Source organism: Oncorhynchus gorbuscha, linkage group LG22 (genome assembly GCF_021184085.1).
Source record: "Oncorhynchus gorbuscha isolate QuinsamMale2020 ecotype Even-year linkage group LG22, OgorEven_v1.0, whole genome shotgun sequence".
NCBI lineage: Eukaryota > Metazoa > Chordata > Actinopteri > Salmoniformes > Salmonidae > Oncorhynchus > Oncorhynchus gorbuscha.
The window spans coordinates 20368034-20395524 of NC_060194.1; the positions used below are offsets into that span (position 1 = coordinate 20368034).

The 27491-nt window shown below is 42.2% G+C and overlaps 1 protein-coding gene across 2 annotated transcripts in view; it reads left to right on the forward strand.

The window, feature by feature from the left end:
• Positions 1–18853, forward strand: part of LOC124009603 (E3 ubiquitin-protein ligase COP1-like) — a 37586-nt gene extending 18733 nt beyond the window's left edge. The window contains exons 14-20 of one of the 2 annotated variants that reach the window (XM_046321544.1): positions 2676–2757; positions 2914–3030; positions 12810–12927; positions 16288–16412; positions 16707–16867; positions 17713–17757; positions 18087–18853. In XM_046321544.1, coding sequence (XP_046177500.1) covers positions 2676–2757; positions 2914–3030; positions 12810–12927; positions 16288–16412; positions 16707–16867; positions 17713–17757; positions 18087–18104 — 666 coding nt within the window. In that variant the 3' untranslated portion in view covers positions 18105–18853. The remainder of the gene's footprint in view (positions 1–2675; positions 2758–2913; positions 3031–12809; positions 12928–16287; positions 16413–16706; positions 16868–17712; positions 17758–18086) is intronic. The other variant, XM_046321546.1, reaches the window with a different exon arrangement.
• The last annotated feature ends 8638 nt before the right edge of the window (positions 18854–27491 follow it).

The following is a 27491-nucleotide window of genomic DNA, read 5'->3' on the forward strand; positions in this document are numbered from 1 at the left end:
TGAAAGTCACTGAGCCCTCCAGGAAGGCCATTCTACTGCCAATGTTCGTCTATGGAGATTGCATGGCTGTGTGCTCGATTTTATACACCTGTCGGCAACGGGTGTGGCTTTGAAGGGTTGTCACTCCTAGGTTTCATCAGCTGTTCAGGTGGCTGGACTCAGACAATCCCGCTGGTGAAGAAGCTGGATGTGGAGGTCCTGAGCTGGCATGGTTACACGTGGTCTGGGTTGTGAGGCCGGTTGGACATACTGCCAAATTCTCTAAAACAGCGTTAGACGATCTTGCTTCTGTTGCCTGTTTGAGTCTTTTAATAGCCTACTGGTTCTGTGCACACCAAGCCTCAAGCAATGACAAAATGTTGGAGAAAGCAATTTCACAGATTCAGCTGTTTTTTAAATATTTGCTATGCTGTGAGAAAGGCATTCCAATTAATTTTCAGTTAGGACAGACTGGTATTACTTAAGTTTAGTGTTGTTTACACTGTTCCAAACAGGCAGAAAAATGATATTGTAGTCTTAACAGCACCTGTTTGTCACACATAATATACACGCAGCCCTCATTCCTATACCCTCCTTTCCTTGATCTCATCTTGTTATTATGATCATTATAATAATTAGTGTTATCATTAGGTTTTATAAAGTATAACCATCAAGCTGTAGGCCTCAGAGCGCATCCTGTTTAGTCTTAATACCGTAACTTACTTAGGCCTATATTACAATACTTATATAGGCTACTGTATCTATCAATCAATATTTTATGCAATCAAGCAAAATTAGCTTAAACAATAAATACACCTCAATTCACGAATGCATGCAACAGTTTTTAGTGTGCTGTAATAAAGGTTTTATTACAGCCTAACTTAGTTTACACTGTTCCAAATAGTCCGAAAAAGTGATATTATATAACCGCAACTGTTTGGCACACACAATACTCACGCAATGCTTGCTCCTCCAATACCCTACTAGTTTCTTGATCTCCAGTAGTTTCCACAACTAAGTAAAATGTCTTTCAGAATGTCCTGCTGAGCAACCAGTAAACATTTGCCAGTTTCGAGTTTCTTTTGCATGTCTTCCTCATCAATTTCGGAGAATAGGGGGGGGAAATCCTAAACAAATAAGGTATTTCGATAACTGAACTTTTTAGTCAGAAACAATTCAACTAAATGTCTGAAATTGTTGCAGTTTCAGCACAGACTGCACAATAACACTTGCTGTAGTGCCTTTTCGCTGGCACTCACTGTCATTTTTTAAAAACACCGTTACCATCGGGCTCTTGAGTCATTTGTGTGCTTAAAGCATCAGACAAGCTCAGTGGTTGTAGTTGTCACACAATACCTGCAGGAATGTCCACCAGAGCTGTTGCCAGAGAATTGAATGTTAATTTACCAACATAGTTTTAGAGAATTTGGCAGTACATCCAACCGGCCTCAAAACTGCAGACCACGTGTAACCACGCCAGCCCAGGAACTCCACATCCAGCTTCTTGAGCTTTGGGATTGTCTGAGGGGGTGCTGAAGCATATTTCTGTATGTAATAGATCCCTTTGTGGGGAAAAACTTGTTCCGATTGGCTCGGTCTGGCTTCCCAGTGGGTGGGCCTATGCCCTCCCAGGCCCACACATGGCTGAGCCTTTGCCCAGTCATGTGAAATCTGTAGATTAGGGCCTAATTCATTTATTTAAATTGACTGATTTCCTTATATGAACTGTAACTCAGTCAAATCTTTGAAATTGTTGTGTTTTTATATTTTTGTTCAGTATGATTCCTATGTAATTATTTTTAATTCCAGAAATAACACACACACAGTTTTCGGTCTTCACTAACGGCAAATGGCTGCATCGTATTTTGTTTTTATGATTTTTATTTAATTGAAACTTTTTTTTATATTTAACTAGGCAAGTCGGTTGAGAACACATTTCTTATTTACAATGATAGCCAAACCTGGTCGACGCTAGGCCATTTGTGCGCCACGTCCTATGGGACTCCCAATCACGGCCCGGATGTGATACAGCCTGGATTCGATCCAGGGACTGTAGTGACGCCGCTTGATCTGAAATGCAGTGCCTTAGACCGCTACGCCACTCAGGAGCCCATGAATAAGGGTGTCATATTCCTCATTTGCACAAAATACTTAGCCCTAATTGCCTGCTTGCAATACAATACTTGAACCACGAGAAGATGTGCGTACGCATGGTCTAATTTTTGCGTGGAGGAAAGGACATTCTCCCGTCAAGTTTTTATAAATATCAACTATTGTGGAAAAACTTGCACACATTTTGGTGTATATTTTGTACGTATGCATGGTTTATAAATGGTTCCCCTGCCGCACTCATTTCCCGAGGTTCCCCACATACCACTGCTCCAATACAATTGAACAGACCACAGCTGTGGATATTGTTGCTGCTAATGCCCCCTACTATACCCTGAAGCTTTTACCTTTTGTTTGGTTCTTTAGACACTACATTATATCCATTACTAAATGGAAATGTCCACTTTGCAGATGTATTGTATTAAATACATATTTCATGCACTCTGTCTTGAAAGTAAACCATTGCTAAAATATACAATGTTCTCTTGGGCTAGAGATTTTGAGGGGGTTGAATGCTCTGTAGGTTTGAAATCTCTTCTGTTATAGAAGTCAGTTATGTTTGTTTCACACCTGTGATGTTCCTTCAGGAGCATGAGAAAAGGTGTTGGAGTGTCGATTTCAACCTCATGGATCCCAAGCTTCTAGCCTCTGGTTCTGATGATGCCAAAGGTAATGTTGAAACAACGCAATTGTTTGTTTGCTCTTCTCCCTGTGTCCTAATAAACAAGATGCCTGTTGGATTTAAAGTGAACATAGTGCTAGTTTCAACATCTTTGGTGTTTTGTTAATGATCTAGGATTCATCTGGTTTTTGTTTATCTTTCAGTGAAGTTATGGTCTACCAACCTTGACAATTCAGTCGCCAGCATCGAGGCCAAAGCAAATGTGTGCTGTGTAAAGTTCAGTCCAACGTCGCGGTATCATCTTGCTTTTGGTTGTGCAGGTAGGTTCATCTGCGACTCTACAATGCATTTGGAAATTATTCAGACCCCTTGACTATTTCCACATTTTGTTATAGCCTTATGCTATATATACTGTCGGCACCGTACTTCCGGCGCCGACAGAGATGGCTGCCTCGCTTCGCGTTCCTAGGAAACTATGCAGTTTCTTGTTTTTTTTACGTGTCATTTCTTACATTGGTACCCCAGGTCATCTTAGGTTTCATTACATACAGTCGAGAAGAACTACTGAACATAAGAGCAGCTTTACTCACCATCAGTACAACCAAGAATATGACTTTCGCGAAGCGAATCCTGTGTTCTGCCTTTCACCCAGGACAACGGAATGGATCCCAGCCGGCGACCCCAAAAAAGAAGGAAAAAGAAGCGGTCTTCTGGTCAGACTCCGGAGACGGGCACATCGTGCACCACTCCCTAGCATTCTCCTCGCCAATGTCCAGTGTCTTGACAACAATGTTGATGAAATCCGAGCAAGGGTAGCATTCCAGAGGGACATCAGAGACTGTAATGTTCTTTGCTTCACGGAAACATGGCTCACTGGAGAGACTCTATCGGAGTCGGTGCAGCCAGCTCTTTTCTCCACGCATCGCGCCGACAGAAACAAACATCTTTCTGGTAAGAAGAGGGGCGGGGGCGTATGCTTCATGGTTACCGTGACGTTGTGTTGACACAACAATATACAGGAACTCAAGTCCTTCTGTTCACCTGATTTAGAATTCCTCACAATCAAATGTCGACAGCATTATCTACCAAGGGAATTCTCTTCGATTATAATCACAGCCGTATATATTCCCCCCAAGCAGACACATCGATGGCTCTGAACAAACTTTATTTGACTCTTTGCGAACTGGAATCCATATATCCGGAGGCTGCATTCATTGTAGCTGGGGATTTTAACAAGGCTAATCTGAAAACAAGACACCCTAAATTTTATCAGCATATCGATTGTGCAACCAGGGCTGGAAAAACCTTGGATCATTGCTATTCCAACTTACGCTACGCGTATAAGGCCATGCCCCGCTCTCCTTTCGGAAAAGCTGACCACGACTCCATTTTGTTGATCCCTGCCTACAGACAGAAACTAAAACAAGACGCTCTCGCACTGAGGTCTGTTCAACGCTGGTCCGACCAATCTGATTCCACACTCAAAGACTGCTTCCATCAAGTGGACTGGGATATGTTCCGTATTGCGTCAGACAACAACATTGACGAATACGCTGATTCCGTGAGCGAGTTCATTAGAACGTGCGTTGAAGATGTCGTTCCCATAGCAACGATTAAAACATTCCCAAACCAGAAACCGTGGATTGATGGCAGCATTCGCGTGAAACTGAAAGTGCAAACCACTGCTTTTAATCAGGGCAAGGTGACTGGAAACATGACGGAATACAAACAGTGCAACTATTCCCTCCGCAAGGCAATCAAACAAGCTAAGTGTCAGTATAGAGACAAAGTAAAATCTCAATTCAACAGCTCAGACACAAGAGGTATGTGGCAGGGTCTACAGTCAATCACGGATTACAAAAATAAAACCAGCCCCGTCACGGACCAGGATGTCTTGCTCCCAGGCAGACTAAATAACTTTTTTGCCCGCTTTGAGGACAATACAGTGCTACTGACACGGCCCGCAACTAAAACATGCGGACTCTCCTTCACTGCAGCCGACGTGAGGAAAACATTTAAACGTGTCAACCCTCGCAAGGCTGCAGGCCCAGACGGCATCCCCAGCCGCACCCTCACAGCATGCGCAGACCAGCTGGCTGGTGTGTTTACGGACATATTCAATCAATCCCTATCCCAGTCTATTGTTCCCACATGCTTCAAGAGGGCCACTATTGTTCCTGTTCCCAAGAAAGCTAAGGTAACTGAGCTAACTGAGCTACGACTACCGCCCGTAGCACTCACTTCCGTCATCATGAAGTGCTTTGAGAGACTAGTCAATGACCATATCACCTCCACCCTACCTGACACCCTAGACCCACTCCAATTTGCTTACCGCCCAAATAGGTCCACAGACGATGCAATCTCAACCACACTGCACACTGCCCTAACCCATCTGGACAAGAGGAATACCTATGTGAGAATGCTGTTCATCGTCTACAGCTCGGCATTTAACACCATAGTGCCCTCCAAGCTCGTCATCAAGCTCGAGACCCTGGGTCTCGACCCCGCCCTGTGCAACTGGGTACTGGACTTCCTGACTGGCTGTCCCCAGGTGGTGAGGGTAGGCAACAACATCTCCACCCCGCTGATCCTCAACACTGGGGCCCCACAAGGGTGCGTTCTGAGCCCTCTCCTGTACTCCCTGTTCACCCACGACTGCGTGGCCACGCACGCCTCCAACTCAATCATCAAGTTTGCGGATGACACAACAGTGGTAGGCTTGATTACCAACAATTATGAGACTGCCTACAGGGAGGAGGTGAGGGCCCTCGGAGTGTGGTGTCAGGAAAATAACCTCACACTCAACGTCAACAAAACTAAGGAGATGATTGTGGACTTCAGGAAACAGCAGAGGGAACACCCCCCTATCCACATCGATGGAACAGTAGTGGAGAGGGTAGTACGTTTTAAGTTCCTCGGCGTACACATCACAGACAAACTGAATTGGTCCACCCACACAGACAGCATCGTGAAGAAGGCGCAGCAGCGCCTCTTCAACCTCAGGTGGCTGAAGAAATTCGGCTTGTCACCAAAAGCACTCACAAACTTCTACAGATGCACAATCAAGAGCATCCTGTCGGGCTGTATCACCGCCTGGTACGGCAACTGCTCCGCCCACAACCGTAAGGCTCTCCAGAGGGTAGTGAGGTCTGCACAACGCATCACCGGGGGCAAACTACCTGCCCTCCAAGACACCTATACCACCCGATCTCACAGGAAGGCCATAAAGATCATCAAGGACAACAACCACCCGAGCCACTGCCTGTTCACCTCGCTATCATCCAGAAGGCGAGGTCAGTACAGGTGCATCACAGCTGGGACTGAGAGACTGAAAAACAGCTTCTATCTCAAGGCCATCAGACTGTTAAACAGCCACCACTAACATTGAATGGCTGCTGCCAACATACTGACTCAACTCCAGCCACTTTAATAATGGAAATTGATGGGAATTGATGTAAAATATATCACTAGCCACTTTAAACAATGCTACCTAATATAATGTTTACATACCCTACATTATTCATCTCATATGTATATGTATATACTGTACTCTATCATCTACTGCATACATGTATCACTAGCCACTTTAACTATGCCACTTTGTTTACATACTCATCTAATATGTATATACTGCACTCAATACCATCTACTGTATCTTGCCTATGCCGCTCTGTACCATCACTCATTCATATATCTTTATGTACATATTCTTTATCCCCTTACACTTGTCTCTATAAGGTAGTAGTTTTGGAATTGTTAGCTAGATTACTTGTTGGTTATTACTGCATTGTCGGAACTAGAAGCACAAGCATTTCGCTACACTCGCATTAACATCTGCTAACCATGTGTATGTGACAAATAAAATTTGATTTGAAATTGATTAAATCAAATAAATCCTCATCAATCTACACACAATACCCCAGAATGACAAAGCGATAACAGCTTTTTAGAAATGTTTCTACATTTAGTTTTTTTTTAAACTGATACCTTATTTACATAAGTATTCCGAACCTTTGCTATGAGAATAGAAATTGAGCTCAGCTCATCCTGTTTCCATTGATTATACAACTTGACTGGAGTCCACCTGTGATAAATTAAATTGATTGGACATGATTTGGAAAGAGGCACACCTGTTTATATAAGGTCCCACAGTTGACAGTGCATGTCAGAGCAAAAACCAAGCCGTGAGGTCGAAGGAATTGTCTGTAGAACTCCAAGGCGGGTTTGTTTCGAGGTACAGATCTGGGGAAGGGTTCCAAAACATTTCTGCAGCATTGAAGGTCCCCAAGAACACAATGGCCTCCATCATTCTTAAATGGAAGAATTTGTATTTAATTTTATTTTTACCCCTTTTTCTCCCCAATTTCGTGATCCAATTGGTAGTTACTCAGGAGAGGCAAAGGTTGACAGCCGTGTGTCCTCCGAAACACGACCCATTCAAGCCGCACGGCTTATTGACACACTGCTTGCTTAACCCGGAAGCAAGCCGCGTCAGAGGAAACACCAACCAACTGGTGACCGAAGTCGGTGTGCATGCAAATCCTCCTCAAACCCGGTTGATGCTTGGCCAATTGTGCGCTGCCTTATGGGTCTCCCAGTCTCTTCCGGCTGAGACACAGCCCGGGATCAATCAAGTGCCTTAGACCGCTGCGTCACTCGAGAGGCCCTAAATGGAAGAACTTTTGGACTTCCTCAATCAGACCACCCGGCCAAACTGAGCAAATGGCGGGGAAAAGGGCCTTGGTCAGGGAGGTGACCAAGAACACGATGGTCAATCTGACAGAGCTCCAGTGGTAAGTGTTGGGCCAGTAACTGAAAGGTTGCTGGATCGACTCCCCGAGCTGTTCTGCCCCTGAGCAAGGCAGTTAACCCACTGTTCCCGGCTGCCGAAGACGTGGGTGTCGATTATGGCACCTCTCTGATTCAGAGGGGTTGGGTTAAATGTGAAAGACACATTTCAGTTTAATGCATTCAGTTGGACAACTGACTAGGTATCCCCCTTTCCTCTGTGGAGATGGGAGAACCTGCCAGAAGGACAACCATCTCTGCAGCACTCCACCAATCAGGCCTTTATGATAGACTGGCCAGACGGAGCCCACTCCTCAGTAAAAGGCACATGACAGCCCGCTTGGAGATTGCCACAAGGCACCTAATGGACTTTCAAAACATGAGAAACAAGATTCTCCGGTCTGAAAAAAAACAAGATTAAGTGTTACGTCTGGAGGAAACCTGGCACCATCCCTACAGTGAATCGTGGTGGTGGCAGCATAATGCTGTTTTGAATGTTTTTCAGCGGCAGGAACTGGGAGACTAGTCCGGAAGAAGGAAAAAATTAACGGAGCAAGTACAGAGCGATCTTTGAAGAAAACCTGCTCCGGAGTGCTCAGGACCTCAGACTGGGGTGAAGGTTCACCTTCCAACAAGACAATGACCCAAAGCACACAGCCTAGACAACGCAGGAGTGGCTTCGAGACAAGCCTCTGAATGTCCTTGAGTGGCCCAGCCAGAGACCGGACTTGAACCCGTTCCAACATCTCTGGAGAGACCTGAAAATAGCTGTGCAGCAATGCTCCCCACCCAATCTGACAGAGCTTGAGAGGCTCTGCAGAGAAGAATGGGAGAAACTCTCCAAATACAGGTGTGCCAAGCTTATAGCTACATACCCAAGAAGACTGGCAGCGATTACAGCATTGAAAGGTGCTTCTACGAAATACTGAGTAAAGGGTCTGAACTTATGTCAATGTGATATTTCAGTTTTATATATATACACACACACACACACACACACACACACACACACACACACACACATTTTTGAACATTACTAAAACCTTATTTTTTACTTTGTCATTATCGGGTATTGTGTGTAGATTCATGAGGAAAATAAATACAGTTGTAACTTAGCAAAATGTGAAAGTCAAGGGGTCTGAATACTTCTCCGAATGGGTGGGTGATTCTCACAATTTTGGCTTCTTTGATTTCAAACACGAAATCTTTAAATACTTGCATCAACAAATGTCATTTTTATGCATTAATAACAAGGTCTGAAGTGTTTGAGCATTCATTTATAAACATTTACTGACAATTTAATATCGTTTGAACATATTTTCCAAAACAAGTCCTTAAAAATCTCATTAAGGCAATGGTCTGAACATCCAGACCATTAGGAAAGCTAATACATTTTCACATTTAAAAGAAAAATGGATTACTAACAGTCATGCAAAGTTACTTGAAACTCTCTGAAATAATATATATTTTTAAATTAACATTTTTATTTGATTTTGACTGACATTTTCGAAATGTGGCAAGCCTGAAAGGGCATAACGTAGATATTCTGCACATGCATTTAAAAGCAACATTAACATTAAATGAACACCTGTTGCCGTAATGATACATATGTTTTGAAAATTAGGTTGAGGATTTCGGTAATGATAAGTATACTAAGACTGCGGTATGGTTAAAAACATACAATTTGATGTAGAACATAAATGAGATAATATTGGTACAATCATGGATTCAAGTTCAATCAATTTCATTTTGCAGTGCTTCAAAAGTACAGAACAAACAATACAGTGCCTTGCAAAAGTATTCACCCCCTTGGTATTTTTCCTATTTTGGTGCATTTTACAACCTGTCATTTTAATTGATATTTATTTGGATTTCATGTAATGGGCATTGACAAAATAGTCCAAATTGGTGAAGTGAAATGAAATAAATTATTTGTTTCAAAATATTTTAAACTGAAAAGTGCTGCATGCACACGCATTTACCCTCTTTGCTAATGAAGCCCCTAAATAAGATCTGGTGCAACCAATTTCAGAAGTCTAATAATTAGTTAGATTCCACACAGGTGGACTTTATATGTCACTTGATCTGTCAAATGATCTTAGTATACAGTTGAAGTCGGAAGTTTACATATACTTATGTTGGAGTCATTAACTTGTTTTTCAACCACTCCACACATTTCTTGTTAACAAACTATAGTTTTGGCAAGTCTGTTAGGACATCTACTTTGTGCATGTGTAGCCGATGTGAAATGGCTAGCTAGTTAGTGGTGGTGCGCGCTAGTGGCGTTTCAATAAGTGACGTCACTTGCTCTGAGACCTTGAAGTAGTGGTTCCCCTGGCTCTGCAAGGGCCCCAGCTTTTGTGGAGCGATGGGTAACGATGCTTCGAGGGTGACTGTTGACGTGTGCAGAGCGTCCCTGGTTCGCGCCCAGGTCGGGGTGAGGCCTACCTGAAACATTTGACCTTGAGGAAACCTGTTTCAGTCTTCAAGAGATTTGAGACTGGGTCGGAGGTTCACCTTCCAGCAGGACAATGACCCTAAGCATACTGCTAAAGCAACACACGAGTGGATTAAGGGAAGACGTTGAAATGTCCTGGAATGATTTCGTCCAAGCCCTGACCTCAATCCAATTGAGAATCTGGTATAATTTAAAGATTGCTGTACACCATCGGAACCCATCCAACTTGAAGGAGCTGGAACAGTTTTGCCTTGAAGAATGCGCAAAAATCCAGACATACCCCAAGAGACTTGCAGCTGTAAATGCTGCATAAGGTGACTCTACAAAGTATTGACTTTGGGGGGTTGTGAATAGTTATGCACTCTCAAGTTCTGTTTTTTTGTCTTATTTCTTGTTTTAAACAATAAAAAATATTTTGCATCTTCAAAGTGGTAGGCATGTTGTGTTAATCAAATTATACAAACTCCCCAAAAATATATTATAATTCCAGGTTGTAAGGCATCAAAATAGGAAAAATGCCACGGTGGTGAATACTTTCGCAAGCCACTATAGTCTAAAATCAGAGAACACACAAAAACAATACATGCATAAACATTAGAATACTATGTCATCATCACTACACACACTGGCCTGTAAAGTGTCTCTTGGATGTTTCTGTGACCCCAAACTGATGCAGTGTCTTTATCTTCAAGCCAAAGTTTTAATCTGTTTTGCAAGCACATGTTTCTCTGTCTGTGACTCTTTGCTGGCCAATCTAAAATGACTTGCGTTTAAATAATTAAGGCTTGGAAAGGATGTGCCTTAACAGACAAATCTTCTATGAAGATATTCCGTAAGAGAGCCTTAACGGACACTATCTGGCCCTTTTTTCTAATTTTTCAGGATTTCCCAATTATTATAGTGGAGATCTTAATGAAGGAAGTGGCTAACAAGTTTGCGCATTAGTCTTCTCTGGCTGTTATTGAGTGATGTTCTCTGACCTCTCTTAGTAGTTTTCTTCTGAACCTCTCTGCCTTCCATGATGACAATTACCTGCTTCCTCTTGGCCATCATCTCAAGTCTTTTCAGTCTTTTCTTTAGGTTGACCAGCAGCTTCTTTTCTGTGTAACGCAGCTTTGACCTCAATTTTGATAGTGTTTTCTTTCTTCTGTTCCTCTTTTTGGGTGATTCCTTTGGGGTAGATGTCTTCATTGGTCCTGGTGTCTGTAGAGATGTCTCTCTTCCTTTATGAGTTGAGGTGAAAATGGCTGTTCTCTTGGGGAGGCTGTGTCTTCTTGAAGATTTTGAATAACTTAATTTGCTTCTTGGACATGTTGAAGTGTATCATCTTCCTGGCTTGATGATGTCATGTCCAATACAGCTTTTAGCTGTTTCTTTCTTCTGTAATACCTTTTTGAGTTTTCCTGCTATGGTTTTCTGTTTTCTTCTTTTCATGTTGCTTCTTTGTCAGATCTAGAGTTTTCTTGATTTTACTATTTTGATTTCGTTTTTGATATCTGGAACTGGAAAGGTAGCATGAAATGAGCATTTCTCAAACATGAGAAAATCTTACTGTTATGGACACGTCATCCTATAGTAGAGACTGAATGGCTTACAGACTGTGTGTGTGTGCATCCTACAGTAAGGAATGAATGCTTACAGACGGTTTGTCTGTTTGTACACATCCTATAGTAGGGACTGAATAGCAGACTGTGTATGGACATCCTATAGTACAAACTAAATGGCTTACTGTGTGTGTGTGGTGGATGTGTGACTTCCCATAGACACTGTATGAGGTAATAGGCTCCTAACCTCTCTCTCTCCTTCCTTTGGTACTCTTCCAGCAGTTCTGGGTTGGTGTAAACGTTTTCTCTGGATTTTGCTAAAGCTTTCTTTTTGTCCCTTGCTTGACTGTGTGCAATTAAACAGGACATAAAGCAAAATATCAACCATTAGTAAATAATATTTAAATTAATAGTTATTTATATATATTTTAAAAATATAGTCTATGATTAAATGCTCATTACCGAAACAGAATTTCTCTCTACCGGAACTGGCCTTAAATTGCATCGGTAAGTGAGAATGTTGCGGAGGATGAGAACTTAGCATGTTTTGCTAACAATAGAAAAGACATGATGACTAAGCAAACGTTTACTCAATGTACATAATTGGACATTAATGAAGTATATTTTCATAGAAAATGTTAAATAACTTTTTTCTAAACGTGGAAACCTACCGTTATCTGTAATGATAATTATGTTGTGTATGCAGTCTGACGAGGATCTTTTTAAACTTTTAACTGGAGAAATGTAAAGAGATCTGCTTACCTGGTAGCCATCTTGAAGGTACTGGCAAATGTTTTGCTTCATTCAAAATCACACTATTTAAAATTATCTGTGTAAACAGTCCTTCAAAATGTTGTGAAGGATGAGAACATCAGTCATAGACACTTCATTTTTCCACAATTTTTTCCATTTATTATTATACATGAATATTCAGTTCATATTTTCTGTCATTTGAAAACGTCTAGAACATCCATTTATATTTTTCAGAATAGTTTCATTTTACTCTGTTTTAAATGACAACATAACATGCATTCAGACGGCTGGACGGTTGCAGTAATGAGAATTTTAGCAGAAAATGCAATAAAATATAAAAATAAAAAAATTACTATATTGAAATCACACTTTGTGCAAGGTAGAGAACACTATCTTATGATATTTTGTTATATTACCAAATTACATGTTTTACATTTAAAAATCATTACTGCCATGGTATTTTAATGGTTTCATGAGAATGACCTGAATGCGCTGCTACTTCTTCCAAACCCCTCCCCCAAATTACAACTGTGTCCTTTTCTGCGTTTTCTCCCAGACCACTGTGTCCACTACTACGACCTCCGCAACACTAAACAGCCTATCATGGTGTTCAAAGGCCACAGGAAAGCTGTGTCCTACGCTAAGTTTGTCAACGGAGAGGAAATTGTATCTGCGTAAGTCACCTCAATCAAATTAAGTTTGGGTTATCACGGTTTGACATTTTGAATGACTGTATGTTAAATGTTCTCCAAATTAATACAGCATTTGCCTTTTAGGTCAATGATCTTAATTCTTTAGAGCCTAAATGTATGGGTGGCATATGGAATTGTTTAAAGATGGTCATACTATGGACCATAGAAACACATTGAATAACACATTCATGAATGGCAAAAAGGACAAAAAAATAAATCATGAGAAACAAGGATTTGAATAGTGTGTCCTACATGTGTGGTATGTATGTACACTGCTCAAACACTTAAACAATACAATGTAACTCCAAGTCAATCACACTTCTGTGAAATCCAACTGTCCACTTAGGAAGCAACACTGATTGACAATACATTTCACATGCTGTTGTGCAAATGGAATATACAACAGGTGGAAATTATAGGCAATTAGCAAGACACCTCCAATAAAGGAGTGGTTCTGCAGGTGGTGACCACAGACCACTTCTCGGTTCCTATGCTTCCTGGCTGATGTTTTGGTCACTTTTGAAAGCTGGCTGTGCTTTCTCTGTAGTGGTAGCATGAGACTGAGTCTACAAATCACACAAGTGGCTCAGGTAGTGCAGCTCATCCAGGATGGCACATCAATGCGAGCTGTGGCAAGAAGACTTGCTGTGTCTGTCAGCGTAGTGTCCAGAGCATGGATGCGCGACTAGGAGACAGGCCAGTACATCAGGAGACGTGGAGGAGGCCGTAGGAGGGCAACAACCCAGCAGCAGGACCGCTACCGCCGCCTTTGTGCAAGGAGGAGCAGGAGGAGCACTGCCAGAGCCCTGCAAAATGACCTCCAGCAGGCCACAAATGTGCATGTGTCTGCTCAAACGGTCAGAAACAGACTCCATGAGGGTGGTATGAGGGCCCGACGTCCACAGGTGGGGGTTGTGCTTACAGTCCAACACCATGCAGGACGTTTGGCATTTGCCAGAGAACACAACGATTGGCAAATTCACCACTGGCGCCCTGTGCTCTTCACAGATGAAAGCAGGTTCACACTGAGCACGTGTCAGACGTGACAGTCTGGAGACGCCGTGGAGAACGTTCTGCTGCCTGCAACATCCTCCAGCATGACCGGATTGGCGGTGGGTCAGTCATGGTGTGGGGTGGCATTTCATTTGGGGGGCCGCACAGCCCTCCATGTGCTCGCCAGAGGTAGCCTGACTGCCATTAGGTACCGAGATGAGATCCTCAGACCCCTTGTGAGATCATATGCTGGTGCGGTTGGCCCATGGTTCCTCCTAATGCAAGACAATGCTAGACCTCATGGGGCTGGAGTGTGTCAGCAGTTCCTGCAAGAGGAGTGCATTGATGCTATGGACTGGCCCGCCCGTTCCCCAGACCTGAATCCAATTGAGCACATCTGGGACATCATGTCTCGCTCCATCCACCAACGCCATGTTGCACCACAGACTGTCCAGGAGTTGGCGGGTGCTTTAGTCCATGTCTGGGAGGAGATCCGCCGCCACATCAGGAGCATGCCCAGGTGTTGTAGAGCGGTCATACAGGCACGTGGAGGCCACACACTACTGAGCCTCATTTTGACTTGTTTAAAGACATTACATCAAAGTTTGTGTGGTTCTCCACTTTAATTTTGAGTGTGACTCCAAATCCAGACCTCCATGGGTTGATACATTTGATTTCCATTGATCATTTTTGTGATTTTGTTGTCAGCACATTCAACTATGTAAAGAAAAAGTATTTAATAAGAATATTTCATTCATTCAGATCTAGGATGTGGTATTTTAGAATTCCCTTTATTTTTTTTTGAGCAGTGTATAGATAGATAGATATAGTACCAGTCAAAAGTTTAGACACACCTATTCGTTACAGGGTTGTTCTTTTCACTATTTTCTACATTGTATAATAATACTAAAGACATCAAAACTACGAAATAAAATGGAATCATGTAGTAACCCAAAAAGTGTTAAACAAATATTTTAGATTCTTCAAAGTAGCCACCCTTTGCCTTGATGACAGCTTTGCACACTCTTGGCGTTCTCTCAACCAGCTTCATGAAGTACTCACCTGGAATGCATTTCAAGTAACAGGTGTGCCTTGTTAATTTGTGGAATTTCTTTCCGCTAGTGGCCAATCAGTTATGTTGTGACATGGTAGGGGTGGAACACAGAAGATAGCCTTATTTGGTTAATAAAAAAAGGTCTATGTTATGGCAAGAACAGCTGAAATAAGAAAATAGAAATGACGGTCCATTACTTTAAGACATGTAGGTCAGTCAGCCTGGAAAATGTCAAGAACTTTGAAAGTTTCTTCAAGTGCCGTCACAAAAACCATCAAGCGCTCTCATTAGAACCGCCACAGGAAAGGAAGATCTAGAGTTACCTCTGCTGCAGAAAATTTGTTTGTTACCAGCCTCAGAAATTGCAACCCAAATAAATGCTTCAGTGTTCAAGTAACAGACACATCTTAACATCAACTGTTCAGAGGAGACTCTGGGAATCAGGCTTTCGTGGTTGAATTGCTGCAAAAAAAGCACTGCTAAAACACACATTTGAGATTTTTGGTTCCAACCGCCGTGTCTTCAAGACTCAGAGTAGGTGAACGGATGATCTCTCCGCACATGTGTGCTTTCCACCGTGAAGCATGGAGGAGGCGGTGTGGGGGTGCTTTGCTGGTGACACTGTCTGTGATTTATTTAGAATTCAAGGCACACTTAACCAGCATGGATACCACAGCATTCTGCATCAATGCCATCCGCTTAGTGGGACTATTATTTTGATTTGTTTAACACTTTTTTTTTTGCTTACTACATGATTCCGTGTGTTTTTTTTTCACTGTTTTGATGTCTTCACTATTATTCTACAATGTAGAAAATGGCAAAATAAATAAAAATCCTTGAATGAGTAGGTGTCCAGACCTTTGACTGGTGCTGTTTTTAGAAGTTTACAAAAAAAATTAAAGAAACAGTTTTAACACATTTTTTTTATGTAGGCACAACTACCTTCACACTTCCATTCATTTTTTAAAACTGTTACAGGTTCCTTTCATGGTAATCACATAACATTTGTTTGGGGGGTTGTAGAGCAAAATATAGAACACCATAGTGTTTGTGAGAGGCTCATCTTCTTTCCATAGTTTGTTGGCCAAGCCGTTCGGGCGCTACAGACAAATCTGCAAGAAAAACGAATTTAGGGATGTCTCATGGTCTAACATACATGCTCTCACCTTTCACTGCAGATGTGGAAGGACGACATCAGAGGATGCAGTGCGTTGATATGCAGCCGATGCAAGAAAAACATATCTGTGGCTGAAGTGCATGTTCTGCTGACATATTTCCTCTTCTATACCACACAGCTCTACAGATAGCCAGCTGAAACTGTGGAATGTAAACAAGCCCCACTGCTTGCGCTCATTCAAGGGCCACATCAATGAGAAGAACTTTGTTGGCCTTGCCTCCAATGGAGACTATGTTGCGTGTGGTAAGTGGGACCGGACCATGTTGACAGCTGCATGCTGTGTGGTGCTGGAAAAGTCCAGTGCCACACATTTGAAAGTGCTTTTACTCAGATTGACACAATCAGATTGACATTCATATGTGGCTGAATAATTCATGCTGTTTGGAGACTAAATGACCAATTATGCAGTTGTTTAACAATTCCTTTTGGGTGCTTTTAAATGTAGTGTACTTTTATTGGATGAGTACTAAAATAACTGATGAAATGCCAGATTTTGGAGTTCAATCACTGACAAAAATGTGATTAATTTCTCTGCAGGAAGTGAGAACAACTCTCTGTATCTATACTACAAAGGCCTGTCCAAGACACTGCTGACATTTAAGTTTGACACTGTGAAGAGTGTGCTGGATAAAGACAAGAAGGAAGATGACACCAATGAGTTTGTCAGCGCTGTATGCTGGAGAGCTATGCCTGACGGGGTAAGAGTGTGTTTGTCAGACCAGTGGAGATTTGTATGTCTGATATCCAGTGTATATGTCTGCTTTACGGTTAAGCCTTTTGAATCGGCTGCAAACAAAATATTTACTGAAAACAAATGCCTGTCTTGTGACCTTAATGATGCTCCCAGTATAGGGAGTATAAGAAGCTAGCATATTCCTCTAGGCAGACTGACACCACTGTCCAGTGGAGCATGTTATTACTCTCTCACACAAGGACAAGTAACTGCCACAAGAATGGCTCATTACACAAACAGTTTGGTCTAAGATAATGGTCACTATCTCAAACACATCAAACCACCTACAATTTCCATGGTTGGTAAATACAAGAACACAGGGTTGAACTACCTGGCAACACAGTCACAAACCATGGTGTGACACTACTTAAATTACCCCCCTTGTCACTGCTTAAATGACCCCCCCGATGAAGTCTATGGGCCAAAATGCATCGGTTTCAACAATAAGTAATATTTTTTTATTAAGGCCACTGCATATTTTCCAAGAGTTACTGAATTTCCTCTCCTGTTCAGTTTGCTCCTCAATTCATGCCCCTTGGTTGTAGAGCGAGGTATCAACATTGTTCCTTTCTCTTTTCACTGAATTTCCTTTAGCAGCATAGCTCAGTTTTCTACCGGTTTTGCACCATATGAAGTTGATAACCTGATGACATTGTTTGAATATTATAGATACATTTATATACACTCTTTGTGGCCACATTGTTATTTAGTAAAAGCATAATTAGGGAAATAGAATAATGTTGGTGTCAATCAACCACAGGTACTAATTTAACACTTTCATGGTTTGTGTTTTTCTGACCTCTCTTATAGGACTCCAATGTGTTGATTGCTGCAAACAGTCAAGGAACCATTAAGGTTTGCTTTTTATTGTATTTGTCTACTTATGTACTTAGCATTTACAGTCTTTCTCTTGTTGGGAACTCACAATGACCATCTTTTTCCAGGCTATGTCAATTGGGGTCTATGTAGGGTTTTCAGCATGGATAAAATTTAGACTACAAATGCTGCCCAATTCCGATATTTTCTTACCACTAATTGGTCTTTTGACCAATCAGTTCTTTTTCAGAGCTGATCTGATTGGTCATAAGATCAATTAGAGAAAAAAAATATCAGAATTGGGATTCCTGTGTAAATGCAGCCATGGTGTTTCCTTCCTGCTCACATGTATTTTTCTCTCATCATAGGTACTTGAACTTGTTTGAAGGTCCATCAGATCTTCTTATCAAAGCCTCTGGAAACTACTGCTCCATTTCATGGCCAGTCTCAGTCTGGGGATTGGAGCATAGTGGCTTGGTTGAATGGAAATTTCGTCATTCAGGATCTGAGGAACTGACCGGGTTGGAAAAATGAACTAAACCGAAGTCCTTTGATTTTAATGAGCAAGAATACTTTGGAATAGACTTTGAGCGGATCGTACACTAGTATAGTGGATGTATATAATTCAGTGACATTGAGGGCCTTTCTGCACAGAAGTGGAAGATGAATCTTTTGAAATCCTCTTTTTGAATAGTTATTGAACATTTTAACATGATTTGAGGTTGAATTGAAATGTGTTATTTTTAATAAGAAGTTGTACAAATGTATTTCAATAGAGGTACATCCAGCAAGAAGCTACATTTTAAAGGCCAAAGCACAAGTCAAAATAAAAATAAAATGCAAAATGACTCATTTGTATGAATGCTTTTTGAGCCCATTGTGTCATCTTCAATAGTCTTTGTTTTACCCCGATGTTTGGCCTATGTGTTTGATGATTCAAGGAATGGCAACACCTTTAAACTGGACTTGTTTTCGTTCTGCAATGAAGTTTTCAATGGTGTGGCTTTGCATTAAGAATGTTAGGTGTTGACAATGTTTGAAAACTCAACAGAAGAATCAGTGACTGAGACATTTCACTCATGCTACAGTATATTTCTCTTATGTCACATTAAACTAAACATCTATTCGATAATACAAATCCTGTCTCAAATACTTTCATTTTGATTTAAGTCATGATGCATGTTGCAACTAGTACACATCAACACATGAAATCAATTGCATTTGCTAGACAGCCAAGATTTACAGTACTTACCTATTATCTGATAAATGGCCAAGAGATGTTATTTGTATATATTAATAAATTATTTGCAGAGAATTTTGTCTTTGCATTGAGTTATTATTTGGTTTTAAAAACGAGCAACGCAACACTGAAATTGAGTAGTGTAATGCCAAATTATAGAAAGGTTCTGACTTCGAAGTGATCTGTGATTTTGATTACTTTGATACTGTATCTTCCCAGTTTGTACAGGACTGCCTCCTTGAACAGTCAATTTGTCATTAATTATTTATAGGACGGTTTTCCTTGTTACCCCTTGAGTTCCTAAGTATTATTTTCTATAATTATACATAATGGTATCTGAAATATATTCAGAAAATCCTCTCCTTTTTCAGTTTCGGCTTACTTTGACTATTACAAAATTATTGTAATTTGTACGTGTTTAATTGTACCCCTCAATTCCCATGACTTGTAACTGAAATAAATAAACTGAATTAACAGCTTCTTTCTTTTGCTGGTATACATGTCAGCAATTGTCAGAAGTTAGAAGCTGGTGAGAATTTTCTGTTTTACTCCAGCACACCACCTCTAGATTAATTTTCTCCCCCATGCAGTACCATGGTAACCGACATCCTCTTCTCTTACTGCTACCCTTTGGAGTGGATCCTGTGCCTGAGGACGCTACTCAGAAGCCCTTCATGTAGCAGCTCCTCTCTGTGGGTTAGCTTGCAGTGTCCCACTCGTAGTCAGCCTGAGAGCATCATTATAGTCCAGCTGAGGGAGAGAAAATAGGACCCAACTGTCAATCACATCAGGAGGTACTTCACTCTGTCTCTCTTTATCTCGGTCTGTCTCGCGCTCTCCCATACAAACAGTGTATTCTAAAGTTGGTGGAGCCTGGGCATTGGAGTTTGTGTTTAATTGTTTACCGTGATCTGCACAGCACATCCACTGAGGTGGCATCTCTATCAGATAACGGATCCAGGCATTTAAGATGCCGATTAAAAGATAACTGCTCTCTGGAAAGAAATCTAGACTTCAACACTTTAATGACTGATATAGATTGGTACTTCAACACTGAGTAAATGACCGGCTTCCTCAACAATAGCTTATTAGTGTGATTGAAGCCTAAGATACCATTAGTTCTGTTTTTATGCATTGATGTGAGAAGCTTTTTACACTTAGTACCCTCAAAAGTTGAATGTTTTCTAAATGGATGAATTTAAGTGTTGTGCTATTTATTAATCTATTTCATAAGACAGTAAATATGACTTCTGAAGGAGGAAGGTTATTCATTTACTCTTTGTCAGTGAAAACAATATTCAATAAGATCAAAGGTTATCGTAAAATGATACTCCCCCCCCCACACACACACACACACTACTGACATTTACAAAAGTGTTTAAGCAGTAGGGTAAGTAGTCTAGAAGTCTGTCATTTGACTTGTAAACAGACAGGTTCTATTTGACACCTTTGATTCTGACGTGGAGATTTCTGTTCTGCTACCATACTCTGTCATTTCCACCCGAATCTCACTATCTATTTTCCACTTCTGTGAAGTAGATGTGTTTACTGCAATTTTCCTGAGCTTGTATTGTCACCCATTGACTTCAGAATTCACAATGAACAGAACAGCAGAGAGCTGTCATTGTCTGTACTTTTTTTATTTTTTATTTTAGTGTCAAATTTGTACCCCCTTTTTCTCCCCAATTTCGTGTTTACAATGTTGTCTCATCACTGAAACTCCACAACGGGTGAAGCGAAGGTTGAGTCATGCGTCCTCCGAAACATGACCCGGCAAACCGTGCTTCTTAACACCCGCTCGCTTAACCCGGAAGCCAGCTGCACCATCATATCGGAGGAAACATTGTTCAACTGATGACCGTAGTTAGTCTGCAGGTGCCCTGCCCGCCACAAGGAGTCACTAGAGCGCGATGAGCCAAGTACAGCCCCCTCCCCGGCCAAACCCTCCCCTATCCCGGGTGATGCTGGGCCAATTGTGCGCAGCCCTATGGGACAGCCTGGATCGAACCCCACACTGTAGTGACGCCACAGCACTTTGATGCAGTGCCTTAGACCACTGCGCCACTCGGGAGGCAGCCATTGTCCTTTCTGAACAGCCTTTGTATTCTGCTCGTGGATGCAAAATTACCACCAACCCTGTCTCCAGCAGTCTCCTCAAAATTGCCTTGACAAAATACCTGCCCATTAGTAACTTTGCTCCCTTTGTTACTGCAAGCCACTCAAATCAAAACAGCTGGATTTGAAGAGTGTGTCAAGGAAGGACATACTTTTCTTCTACCCCTAGAATTTTGTGTAAGTTAAGGTTAGTTTTGAGGTCAGGATTATTGTTGTTTAAAATGTTGGCTGTAATTTCATTGCATAAAGACATAAGCTTCTATTGGGTATTGAATATGCCCTCAATAATCTTGTTGGTGAAGTAAATTTATTAAACAAATAATGTATTATCATGATAAGCAAATTTCTGTTGGTCATTTATACTAAACCTTTGACTACTGTTATACACATATAAGTACAATCGTCCCATTGTTTGGTCCCCTAAAATGGGGGAACTACATACAAAAGTGCTGCAATTTCTAAACGGTTCAAATCAAATCAAATTTTATTTGTCACATACACATGGTTAGCAGATGTTAATGTGAGTGTAGCGAAATGCTTGTGCTTCTAGTTCCGACAATGCAGTAATAACCAACAACTAATCTAGCTAACAATTCCAAAACTACTACCTTATAGACACAAGTGTAAGGGGAGAAAGAATATGTACATAAAGATATATGAATGTGATGGTACAGAGCGGCATGGGCAAGATACAGTAGATGGTATTGAGTGCAGTATATACATATGAGATGAGTATGTAAACAAAGTGGCATAGTTAAAGTGGCTAGTGATACATGTATGCAGTAGATGATAGAGTACAGTATATACATATACATATGAGATGAATAATGTAGGGTATGTAAACATTATATTAGGTAGCATTGTTTAAAGTGGCTAGTGATATATTTTACATCATTTCCCATCAATTCCCATTATTAAAGTGGCTGGAGTTGAGTCAGTGTGTTGGCAGCAGCCACTCAATGTTAGTGGTGTTTGTTTAACAGTCGAATGGCCTTGAGATAGAAGCTGTTTCTCAGTCTCTCGGTCCCAGCTTTGATGCACCTGTACTGACCTCGCCTTCTGGATGATAGCGGGGTGAACAGGCAGTGGCTCGGGTGGTTGTTGTCCTTGATGATCTTTATGGCCTTCCTGTGACATCGGGTGGTGTAGGTGTCCTGGAGGGCAGGTAGTTTGCCCCGGTGATGCGTTGTGCAGACCTCACTACCCTCTGGAGAGCCTTACGGTTGTGGGCGGAGCAGTTGCCGTACCAGGCGGTGATACCGCCCGCCAGGATGCTCTCGATTGTGCATCTGTAGAAGTTTGTGAGTGCTTTTGGTGACAAGCCGAATTTCTTCAGCCTCCTGAGGTTGAAGAGGCGCTGCTGCGCCTTCTTCACAATGCTGTCTGTGTGGGTGAACCAATTCAGTTTGTCTGTGATGTGTAAGCCGAGGAACTTAAAACGTACTACCCTCTCCACTACTGTTCCATCGATGTGGATAGGGGGGTGTTCCCTCTGCTGTTTCCTGAAGTCCACAATCATCTCCTTAGTTTTGTTGACGTTGAGTGTGAGGTTATTTTCCTGACACCACACTTCGAGGGCCCTCACCTCCTCCCTGTAGGCCGTCTCGTTGTTGTTGGTAATCAAGAATACCACTGTTGTGTCGTCCGCAATCTTGATGATTGAGTTGGAGGCGTGCGTGGCCACGCAGTCGTGGGTGAACAGGGAGTACAGGAGAGGGCTCAGAACGCACCCTTGTGGGGCCCCAGTGTTGAGGATCAGCGGTGTGGAGATGTTGTTGCCTACCCTCACCACCTGGGGGCGGCCCGTCAGGAAGTCCAGTACCCAGTTGCATAGGGCGGGGTCGAGACCCAGGGTCTCGAGCTTGATGACGAGCTTGGAGGGCACTATGGTGTTAAATGCCGAGCTGTAGTCGATGAAAAGCATTCTCACATAGGTATTCCTCTTTTCCAGATGGGTTAGGGCAGTGTGCAGTGTGGTTGAGATTGCATCGTCTGTGGACCTATTTGGGCGGTAAGCAAATTGGAGTGGGTCTAGGGTGTCAGGTAGGGTGGAGGTGATATGGTCCTTGACTAGTCTCTCAAAGCACTTCATGATGGCGGAAGTGAGTGCTACGGGGCGGTAGTCGTAGCTCAGTTACCTTAGCTTTCTTGGGAACAGGAACAATGGTGGCCCTCTTGAAGCATGTGGGAACAACAGACTGGGATAGGGATTGATTGAATATGTCCGTAAACACACCAGCCAGCTGGTCTGCGCATGCTCTGAGGGCGCGGCTGAGGATGCCGTCTGGGCCTGCAGCCTTGCGAGGGTTGACACGTTTAAATGTTTTCTTCACGTCGGCTGCAGTGAAGGAGAGTCCGCATGTTTTAGTTGCGGGCCGTGTCAGTGGCACTGTGTTGTCCTCAAAGCGGGCAAAAAAGTTATTTAGTCTGCCTGGGAGCAAGACATCCTGGTCCGTGACGGGGCTGGTTTTCTTTTTGTAATCCGTGATTGACTGTAGACCCTGCCACATACCTCTTGTGTCTGAGCCGTTGAATTGAGATTCTACTTTGTCTCTATACTGACGCTTAGCTTGTTTGATTGCCTTGCTGAGGGAATAGTTACACTGTTTGTATTCGGTCATGTTTCCGGTCACCTCGCCCTGATTAAAAGCAGTGGTTCTGGTGCTTTCAGTTTCACAAGAATGCACCGTATATGGAAGAAAATATCCTCAGATTAAAGCTGACAAAATGCACTTTAACTTCATAGTCATTGTATAATTTCATCATGTGTCACTGTCCCAGTACTCTTGGAGCTCACTGTAGTAGTACACTGACCAAAAATATAAACGCAACATGCAACAATTCCAAAGATTTTACTGATTTACAATTCATATTAGGAAATCAGTCAATTGAAATGAATAAATTAGGCCCGAATCTATGGATTTTATATGACTAGGAATACACATATGTATCTGTTGGTCACAGATACCTTTAAAAAAAAGTAGGGGTGTGGATCAGAAAACCAGTCAGTATCTGGTGTGACCACCATTTGCCTCATGCAACGCGACACATCTCCTCCACATAGAGTTGATCAGGCTGTTGATTGTGGCATGTGGAATGTTCACCCACTCCTCTTCAATGGCTGTGCAATGTTGCTGGACATTGGCGGGAACTGGAATACACTGTCGTACATGTCGATCCAGAGCATCCCACACATGCTCAATGGGTGACATGTTTGGTGAGTATGTAGGCCATGGAAGAACTGGGGCATTTTCAGTTTACAGGAATGGTGTACATATCCTTGCGACATGGGGACGTGGATTATCATGCTGAAACATGAGGTGAGGACGGTGGATGAATGGAACAGCAATGGGCCTCAGGGTCGCGTCACGGTATCTCTGTGCATTCAAATTGCCATTGATAAAATGCAACTGTGTTCATTGTCCATAATTTATGCCTGCCCATACCATAACCCCACTGTCACATGGGGCACTCTGTTCATAATGTTGACATCAGCAAACCGCTCACCCGCAAGATACCATACACTCTACGCTGTCTGCTGTCTGCCATCTGCCCAGTGCAATTGAAACCGCAATTAATCTGTGAAGAGCACACTTCTCCAGCGTGATATAATCATTGTGTGCTAGGAATATGGGACCAAATGCTAAACTTTTGACTACTTTAATACACATATAAGGGAATTTGTCCCAATAATTTTGGTCCCCCAAAATGAGGGGACTATGGACAAACAGTGCTGTAATTTCTAAACGGATGAAAATACCCTCAAATTATAGCTGATATTCTGCACGTCAACCTAGTCATTGTATCATTTCAAGTATAAAGTGCTGGAGTACATAGCCAAAATAACGAAAGATGTGCCACTGTCCCAGTACTTTTGGAGCTCAATGTATTTCACAACACACCACATGCACATCATGGAATAATCATGGTAGTGCATCATGGAATAATCATGGTAGTGCATCATGGAATAATCATGGTAGTGCATCATGGAATAATCATGGTAGTGCATCATGGAATAATCATGGTAGTGCATCATGGAATAGTAGAGGAAGAAAATGAAATAAATCACTCGTACGATATGGCTGTGAAATTTGAGAGCAGCTTGAAGTTAAATACTTGAAGCTATTTCCTCTCCTCTCTCCTCTCCTCTCCTCTCCTCTCCTCTCCTCTCCTCTCCTCTCCTCTCCTCTCCTCTCCTTGTAGTCTCCTCTCCTCTCCTAGTAGTCTCCTCTTCCCTTCTCTTATATCTCAGATGCAGGGAGACACTCACTGACACTCAAATGAGAGAACAGCTCAGGGATCTCTGACTTCCATACCAATTATTGGGTGGAGGTCATTTGGATCAAAATTGTAATTGTTGCTGAGACAAAGAACTAGGACTCAAGGCAAGTGTTTCCAACTTCTCCACAGACATTCAGTACACTACTTCCCTATGGAGCATTGTTCCCCTGAGCTGTTCTCCCTCTTTCTGTCCCATGACAGCGTCAGTGAGTCGTGCGTCCCAAATGGCACCCCATTCACTATTTAGTGCATTACTTTTGACCATGGCCCATAGAGAAATATGTGCTTCATAAACTCTCCCGGGTTTACGCCACTGGGGTGTTCTAACATAGTTTATACCATATCTGTGACACATTGACAGTAGGAATTACTGCAGCAGAAATGTGCTGCATATTATTGGTCTTTCTGTGCTAGAATTGTTGGCACTCAATGCACAGGTGTGACAGGGGAAGAGATCTTTTTGAGTTTATGATGCATTTTTAAGTGATAATAACACTTCTTAGAGTAATATCCCTGATATTTTCTAGCATAATTTGATCAGCATTTTTTTTGTTAGTTTCAGAACACAGTGTGATACTTTTTTCATATTGACATCAAGAGGACTTTGATGGCACTTTCCTCCAAAACTGGAAGGGGAGTAAACAAGAATCCATGTGGGTTTGATGTTTGGCCATATGTGTTTGTCTCAGGTCTCCATGGCTTGTGGTTGTTTGTAATTTCCAGTGGCTTTGGCAGAACAGTGTGAACCAGATGAGTTGGAGCCCTGATGCACATCTGACAGAGCCTGGAGCTGCAGCCAGGGTACATCCCAAATGGTACCCTATTATTTATACAGTGCATTACTTTTGACCAGAGCCCTTATAGGCCCAGGTTAAAAGTAGTGCACTATAAGGGAAATAGGGTTCCATTTGAGATATGGCCCAGTCAGCCACAAACTGCTGGGTACCGTAGTCAGCTGGAGGTGGCCTTGTTTATGCATCCCTGCCCTCCTCCCGCTCTCTGCCGCTCTCCGAGCCAAACAAGTAATTGGATTTGATTGAAAAAAACAGAGACATGCAGGCTCAATTGCCCTCCGCTGCTCAGTGCTGGTGTGCTTAGCAGATTGAGGCCTTATCTGATGGGACATGCTAAATACCGCAAGAGCTTTTTAGCTTTGGCCTCCTTTTCACATTACAACATTGTTCGATTTCACATTTTTATAGAGTGATGTACTGCAAAATCAGGGTGATGAACGAGCAGGAGGATATATGGTGTTCATGAATAGCTCGATGGTTGTGTCCCAAATGGTACCATATTCTTTAGTGCACTACTTTGACCAGGGTCCTGGTCAAAAGGAGTGCACTAAATAGGAAATATAGTGCCATTCTTATGTTGTTAACCAAGGTCAATGTCAGACATTCTCCCTCAGTGATGTCCTTAACCACGGGTCATGAAAACAGCATAACTTCTTCCTATTAACATTTGTACCAGCTCTGGCGGGACGTGGCGGGGGGCTTTGTCCCAAATGGCACTCTATTATCTAAGTAATGCATTACTTTTGACCTATAAGGCTTGGGTCAAAAGTAGTGCACTATATAGGGAATAGGGTGCCATTTGGGACACAGCCAGTCAGCCACAGTGTACCTACTCTGCATGGGGTTATTAAAGCATGGGGAGATCATGTTGGAAAGCTTAATTGAGTTCTCCCCATATGTCTGTACCACTCCTTCTGAGCTTTGCTGACTTTTCCCTGCAATCTGTTTGATAAAGTAGTGATGTTTGTTGCTCAGTGAGACTGTAACTCTTTCGTTGCAGTCATCTGATAAATCCATAGCCTCTCAACAGACCCAAAAGCCCCTCCACCAATGATTGTTTAGGAAGGCAATATCAGAGTAATTCATTTTCTATTAGTTTTTTTTGCTAACCAGGAGTACTAGAGATTGAAAATCTCTGACAATCCTTCACTTGTACAGTTTCAGGTTAACTTGGATCAAGTGATCTCTTCATTTTTTACATTTGGATCTCTATTAGCTTTTGCAGAAGCAGCAGCTTCTCTTCCTGGGGTCCACCAAAAAACACTAAACACAAAATGCTGACACACTGGATAAACAAGGACAGTCACACAAATGTTAAATGCAACGATATACAAACAATACAA